This window comes from Caretta caretta, chromosome 2 (assembly GCF_965140235.1).
Source record: "Caretta caretta isolate rCarCar2 chromosome 2, rCarCar1.hap1, whole genome shotgun sequence".
NCBI classification, from domain to species: Eukaryota; Metazoa; Chordata; order Testudines; family Cheloniidae; genus Caretta; species Caretta caretta.
Genome location: NC_134207.1, coordinates 48012086 through 48019723, shown reverse-complemented (window position 1 = coordinate 48019723; position 7638 = coordinate 48012086). Strand labels below are relative to the sequence as shown.

The window sequence follows — 7638 nt, the reverse complement described above, 5'->3', positions numbered from 1 at the left end:
TTATCTAGACCATCCCTGACAGATGTTTGTCTAACCTGCTCTTAAAAAATGTCCAATGACGAAGATTCCACAACCTCCCTAGGGAACTTAACCACCCTGACAGTTAGGAATTTTTTGCTAATGTTCAACGTAAACTGCCCTTGCTGCTGTTTAAGCCCATTGCTTCTAGTCCTATCCTCAGAGGTTAAGAAGAACAAATTTTCTCCCATCTCCTTGTAACAACCTTTTATGTGCTTGAAAACTGTTATCATGCCCCCCCTCAGTCTTCTCTTCTCCTGACTAAACAAACCCAGTTTTTTCAATCTTCCCTCATAGATCATGTTTTCTAGACCTTTAATCATTTTTGTTGCTCTTCGCTGAACTTTTTCCAATTTATCCACATCTTTCCTGAAATGTAGCACCCAGAACTGGACACAATAGTCCAGGTGAGGCCTAATCAGCATTCAGTAGAGTGGAAGAATTACTTCTCGTGTCTCGCTTACAATAATCCTGCTAATACATCCCAGAATGCTGTTTGCTTTTTTTGCAATAGTGTTATAGTGATTCATATTTAGCTTGTGATCCACTATGACCACCAGATCCCTTTCTGCAGTACTCTATCTTAGACAGTCATTTCACATTTTGTATGTGGTGCAACTGATTGTTCCTTCCTAAGTTGACTACATTGCATTTGTCCTTATTGAATTTCATCATATTTACTTCAGACCATTTCTCCAGTTTGTCCAGATCATTTTGAATGTTAATCCTATCCTCCAAAGCACTTGCAACCCCTCCCAGTTCAGTATCCTCCACAAACTTTATATGTGTACTGTCTATGTCATTATTTAAATCATTGATGAAGGTATTGAACAGAACCGGACCCAGAACCAATCCCTGCAGGACCCAACATGATATGTCCTTCCATCTTGTCTGAACCTCTGATAACTACTCTCTGAAAACGGTTTTCCAACCAGTTATGCACCTACCTTATAGCAGCTCCATCTAGGTTGCATTTCCTTAGTTTGTTCATGAGATGGTCATGCGAGACAGTATCAAAAGCCTTACTAAAGTCAAGATGTACCACATCTACCACAGGCTTGTTACCCTGTTAAAGAAAGCTATTTGACACAATTTTGGTCTTGACAAATCCATGCTGACTGTTACTTTTTACCTTATTATCTTCTAGGTGTCTGAAAATTGATTGCTGAATTATTTGCTCCATTATCTTTCTGGGTACTGAAGTTAAGCTAGCTGGTCTGTAATCCCCAAGGTTGTCCTTATTCCCTTTTTTATACATTGGCACTATATTTGCCCTTTTCCAGTCATCTGTAGTTTCCCTTGTCTTCCACGACTTTTTGAAGATAATCGCTAATGGCTCAGATATCTCCTCAGTCATCTCCTTGAGTATTCTAGGGTGTATTTAATCAGGTCCTGGTGACTTGAAGACATCTAATTTGTCTAAATAATTTTTAACTTGTTGTTTCCCTATTTTAGCCTCAGAGGCTAATTTCTGGGTGCTCATTTTCATAGGCATTCATTAAGTGCGATGTCCAATTGCTAATAAACTTTTTGGTGAAAACTGAAACAAAAAAAGTCATGTAGAACTTCTGCTATTTCCACATTTTCTGTTATTGTCCTCCCCCCCTGCATTGAGTAACAGGCCTACCCTGTCCTTGGTCTTCCTCTTGCTGCTAATGTATTTGTAGAATGTTTTCTTGTTACCCTTTATGTCTCTAGCTAGTTTAATCTTGTCTTGTGCATTGGCCTTTCTAATTTTGTCCTTACATAGTTGTGTTATTTGTTTATATCCATCCTTTGTAATTTCACTTAGTTTCCACTTTTTGTAGGATTCTTTTTTGAGTTTTAGATCATTGAAGGTCTCCTGATTAAGCCAGGGTGGTCTCTCGCCATACTTCAGATCTTTCTTAGGCAGTGGGATAGTTTGCTCTTTTTTGCCCTTAATAACTCTTTGAAAAACTTCCAACTCTCTTGAACTGTTTTCCCCCTTAGACTTGTTTCCCAAGGGCTCTTACCTACCATCTCCCTAGGTTAACTGGCCCTTTTTAACCTGCTCAGGCTTTTTGTGTGGCAGACATCCCATTACACTCCCTATCCCACAATAAATAATATTTTGTACATTACCATTATCTTAAATCTTACCTCTCCTTCCCATTGTATGTCTCATCCCACTCACTTCTCTTTATTCCCCCTCTGCCATCTTGCCACAATTTTCTCTTTTTTTCCTCCCTTGTCCTTTTCTCTGGCTCTGGGGCATTCTCCCATTCATAGGGCATGGCTACACTTGCAGGTGTAGAGAGCGCTTTGAGTTAAACCCACCTTCGGAGAGCACATTAGGAAAAGTGCTGCACTCTGTCCATGCTCACAGGAACAAGCTCACTGGCGTGGCCACATTTGCGGCACTTGCAGCGGCATTGGGAGCAGTGCATGATGGGCAGTTCTCCCACAGAGCCCCTCTTCCCATTCTGGTGCTGTGGCTTGTGGGAAGGGGGCGGGGCGTGCGGGGCATTCTGGGTCCTGTCCCAACACCCCATGATCCATCGGATCACATCCCAGCAATCCCTGTGTTTCTGTCCACATTTGGCACCATCTTTCAACGTTTTTTGTACTGGGTGCTCTGTCTTCCCTTTCGGTCTGCGGGAATGGAGCCCCAGCACGTCACGTTTGGCAGTCGAGTTATTCCTTATGATCCAAAGTGACAGTGAGGGCTGCGATGATGATATTGAGTAACGCATATGACATGAGTTTGCTTGTGGCATACACAGACATTTGCTCACCACTGTGGAATGCCACTTTTGGGCTCAGGAAACAAGCACTGAGTGGTGGATCACATCGTCATGCAAGTCTGGGATGACGAGCAGTGGCTGCAGAACTTTTGGATGAGAAAAGCCATTTTCATGGGACGGTGTGAGGAGCTCGCCCCCACCCTGCAGCACAAGGACACGATATTGAGAGCTGCCTTGACAGTGGAGAAGCAGGTGGCTATTGCAATCAGGAAGCAGGCAACTCCAGACAGCTACCGATCGGTTGCTAACCAGTCTGGAGTGAGGAAATTGACCGTTGGAATCGTGTTGATGCAAGTTTGCAGGGCCATTAATCGCATCCTGCTCAGAAGACTCCAGGTAACGTGCATGACATTGTGGATGGCTTTGCACAAATGGGTTTCCCTAACTGCGGAGGGGCAATAGATGGCACACACTCCAATTCTGGCACCAGCCCACTTAGCCTCCAAGTACGTTAATCAGAAGGGGTATTTTTCTATGGTTCTCCAGGCACTTGTGGATCACCGTGGGCATTTCATTGACATTAACACAGGCTGGTCCGGAAAGGTGTATGACACTGGCCTGTTCGGAGCACTGGCCTGTTCAGGAAGCTGCAAGCCGGGAGTCTTTTCCCAGACCAGATGATCACCGTAGGGGAAGTCAAAATGCCCATTGTGATCCTTGGAGACCCCGCTTACCCTTTAATACCGTGGCTCATGAAAACCTACACAAGGAGCCTTGACAGCAGCAAGGAGCGGTTCAACAGGCTGAGCCAGTGCAGAGTGACTGGAGTGTGCTTTTGGCCATTTTAAAGGGCCGCTGGCGCTCTCTGTATGGGAAGCTGGACCTGGCTGATGACCGCATCCCCACGGTTATATCCATGTGCTGTACCCTCCATAACATTTGTGAAGGGAAGGATGAACGATTCACGCAGGCATGGAACTTGGAGGTTCAACACCTGGAGGCTGAACTTGAACAGCCAGAGAGCAGAGCTATTAGAAAGGCCCAGCGCAGAACTGCAAGGATTAGGGATGCCTTGAGGGAGCAATTTGAGGCTGAAAGCCACCAGTAATCTCTGGTGCCCTGCAAGGGAGTGAAGTGCAGTGGTTCCAATGTTAGTAGGAATCTGTGTTTGCTACAGTGACTTGAAGTGCCTGTTTCTTTCCTGGGCTAAGGTATCTTTTACTTTATGCAATAATAAATAATGTTTTCAAAGCCAAAAATCCATTTATTGAAAATAAAATTCATTTATTGAAAAGAAACACAACTGCTTAGGAAACAGAAAGCGCCAGGGGGTGGGATGGCGTGGGGTGAGTTGGGGAACTGTACAATCACAGACTTGTGTATGTCCTGTTATCATACTCAGCCTTTCTGAGCAATGAATGCTGCACTTCAGGATGGCTATACTGTGTGGTGATGGGGGTTAAGTGCAGTGGGTAAGGGTTGTAGTTTTCAGGGCTAGGTGGTGAAGCTACAGGTGTTGGAGGCAGCTGGTGGCAGTAAGAACCCGGATGTTTGGGAAAGTGGGTTGGAGGTGACATGGGGGCACAAGGGAAAGTTTTGGGACAAGGACTGCAGGGGGGGTCAGGCACGGTAGTGTTCCGCCTGCATGGCTACGAGCGCCTGGATCAAGTCCACTTGCTGCTCCATTATGCTTATCAGCCAATCCGTGCTTTGCTGCCAGAGCACTGCGCTTTTGTGCCGGTGCACCTCATTCTGCTGGCGGATCCTCCTTTCACTGTCCCGCCACTCCTGCACTTTTTGATTTTCATTACTTGAACGCTGCATTACCTCATGCAACATGTCTTCCTTGCTTCTACGTGGCCTCTTTCTGATTCTTTGGAGTTTTTCAGCCGGTGATAACACTGACGGCTGAGATCTCAAGGTTGCATCTGTAAAGGCAAAATGCAACAGGTCACAGAGGCAGCATTGTTCACACCAGACAGAGCAGTGATTCCCCCATACTTAAGGGCAAGCACAGTCTGCACAATAGCATAATTCGCCTGTCCCAAAGTGAGTGCACATAACCCACGGGAGCCCCAAAATGGTGAGTAAGCACAGGGTCAAGCGTGACTGATTGTTTCACGACTGTACTGTCCTCTGGGATTCTGTGCCTTGGGGAGAGCCAACAGTGGCAGGGGCCCCCTATACTGAACACTGTCCCCACATTTTCCATGGGAGTTCATCCTGGAAGATATCTTGCAGATGAGGGTGACCTGGGAAGTAAGGGAGGGTCTTCGACTGCAATGTGGATTCTGCCATGGCCCATATGCACTTACTTGTGTGCAGCAATGGTCCCCCCACCCCTCACGGCACAGTGGTGTGGACAAGTTAGCTTTACTGGGACAAGGAACAGAGTGGCTTTCCCGAGAAACCTGCCAAGTGCGTTGCCCAAGTTCTGGATGAGATCTTTGAAGAGATCACTGAGGCCGATTACCACAATGTGAGAGAGCACACCAACGCTATTCCACATCTAGGTGTGCATGCAGCCCTAACCCCCCTCACCCCAAGAGCCCGCACTGAATAACTTCTTTCCCAGAATAAAAGCCGCTTACTGAGAACCTCCTCTGGTGTTTGTCCTTCCCCAAGCACCGGCCACTGTGACTGGCTACCTTCCTCCTTGCTTGAGAACAGCTCCTGGCTGCATGCATCTAGGGATTCCGGGGTGTCTTCCTCCACCTCAGCACCCTCACTCCCACTTTGCTGCTCCTTCTCCTCCTCCTGTCTTGTTGAACTGGGCTTTGAAGTGTCCATGGTGGTACTCGGAGTGGAGGTGAGGTTGCCCCCAAATATCTCATCCAGCTCTTTGTAGAAACGGGGCTCCTTTATTGCGCTGTAACTCGCAAGTGTAGCCAAGCCCATAGTTACTTGAAGTTGAGTGGAAGCTCACAAGTCTCAGACAAGGAAGACTGGATATTTTAACAATAAAACCACAGTGAAACCTGTTAGTAATGGTTATCATAGTAACAGGTGGCATATTAATTCAATGTGATTTTTATATCGTCCCCATGAAGATCTAATTTACCTGGGAAGAGCTTGAGCTAGAATCACATAAATTTAGGGCTGAAAGGAACCTTTTCTGCAGTACTGCCACCTAACCAGTTATTCCCTATTTTGTAGCTGTGCATTTAATTTTTCCTTCCTACGTGAAGTACTTTACATTTGTCGTTATTAAATTTAATGTTGTTAATTTCAGACCAATTCTCAAATTTGTCAAGGTAATTTTAAAATTTTAATCCTGTCTTCCAACATGCTTGCAAACCCTCTCAGCTTGATGTCATCTGCAGATTTTATAAGCATAAGCTCCACTCTATTATTCAAATCCAAATGGTAATACTGAATAGTACTGGACCCAGGACTGACCTCTTTGGGACCCCATTAGATACACCCTCACTGTTTGACAGCAAACCATTGACAACTATTTTCTGAGCCAACCTTTCAAACAGTTGTGTACCCACCTTATAGTAATTCCATTTAGACCACATTTATCTAGTTTTCTTATGCGACTGTTATCTGGAACTGTGTGAAAAGCAATATTAAAATTAAGATATATCACGCCTACTGCTTGCCCCATCCACTAGGCCAGTAACTTTGTCAAAGAAGGAAATTAGGTTTGCTTGGCCTGGTTTGTTCTTGACAAATCCATGGTGGCCATTCCTTTTAAGACTATTATCCTCTGGGTGCTTACAAATTGATCATTTAATCATTTGTTCCAATACCTTTCGAGGCATCAAAGTTAGGCTGACTGGTCCCTGGGTCCTCTTTGTTCCTTGTTTTAAAGATAGGTATGATGTTAGATACTGTGGTGATGGGTGGTATACAAAAACCTAGGATGGATGGAGTGTGAAGCACATTAGTCACAGAATAAGACAGGTTCCTATGTCAAAACTCTTACAGTATAAATAGTCAGTGGCCAGACAAAGGAGAGTAAAAGAGAATGAACTGCAATTTTTCCTACCCTTTATAATTTCCCAAATCTGAGATCATCAATCCTTAATTACTTTTCTTGATCTTGCTCCATCCTTTCCCATTATGACCCTTTATTCAGAGCCACTTCCTAACATTGCCATCCACAAATCAGGATCGATACGAATAGCCCTGTAAAAGACAGACGATGTGGCTGCCGTTAAGATGCTAGGTCAACGTTCTTTTTAAAACAAAAAACTAAAGGTTGTTTCAGCTGGGTAGTTTCACATTATGTACAGTTTCTAGTATGGTCATTTAAAGTAATCTTTTATTATCAGTCATGTACCATATGTGAAGTACTTGCTGATTCTCAGAACCTGTGTCATGAGAACTGAAAAGGCTTTGTCAAACTGAAAACCTGGCATAGACAGTCCATGGGAAATTAGATGTGTTTATTACAACATCCTAATTTTATTAAGGTTCTTTTTCTATTTTTCTGTTCAGATCTGTGTTTCATAGAAGTCTACAAATTTCATCAAAAGATTTTCCTTGGAACCTCCAAGCAACATTGTGAATCAAACTCAATTGATTTGCTTAGAAATTAGGGTGAGTCTTCTTCCAGAATAGATACAAGCGATCCTTAGTCACCCTCTCCATCTCTACAAGACACAAAGACTGGGCTCCAGCTCAGCTAAGTCAAATCCTGTCCACTTCATGTCGCATGTGTAATCTGTTTTACTTGGCTTGTATTTCCAAAGTGGAAAGGATATCTAAACTTACACAATCTCATCTGAATTAACAGCACCGATTCAAGAATTACATTTTCACATGGCTATGAAAATTTGTAATAGCAACATTCTGAACCCGAAATGTGTCCTTCTCTCTGTCTCCTTTTTGTTTCTTTTAAAAATTAACACACCTGGTAGCAGGATCTGAAATTAAAGGTGAAAGCACAACACATCCTTTCAGTGGT

The 7638-nt window shown here is 44.0% G+C and overlaps 1 protein-coding gene across 1 annotated transcript; it reads right to left on the bottom strand.

Annotated features, from left to right (window-relative positions):
- Positions 1 to 4051: 4051 nt before the first annotated feature.
- Positions 4052 to 6909, bottom strand: LOC125630998 (uncharacterized). The gene is made up of 4 exons (XM_048837190.2): positions 6718 to 6909; positions 6479 to 6586; positions 5315 to 5668; positions 4052 to 4651 (listed from the first exon to the last, which is right to left on the bottom strand). Exons 3-4 carry the CDS (start codon positions 5619 to 5621, stop codon positions 4344 to 4346), a joined length of 615 nt encoding a protein of 204 aa, XP_048693147.2. The 5' UTR covers positions 5622 to 5668; positions 6479 to 6586; positions 6718 to 6909; the 3' UTR covers positions 4052 to 4343.
- Between the last annotated feature and the right edge of the window lie 729 nt (positions 6910 to 7638).

Coding starts and splice junctions, on each gene's coding strand:
- LOC125630998 (XM_048837190.2), bottom strand. CDS start 5,621: ATGGGCTTGGCTACACTTGCGAGTTACAGCGCAATAAAGGAGCCCCGT. Junction 4,652..5,314: donor AACACCAGAGGAGGTTCTCA/GTAAGCGGCTTT, acceptor TTGCCTTTACAG/ATGCAACCTTGAGATCTCAG.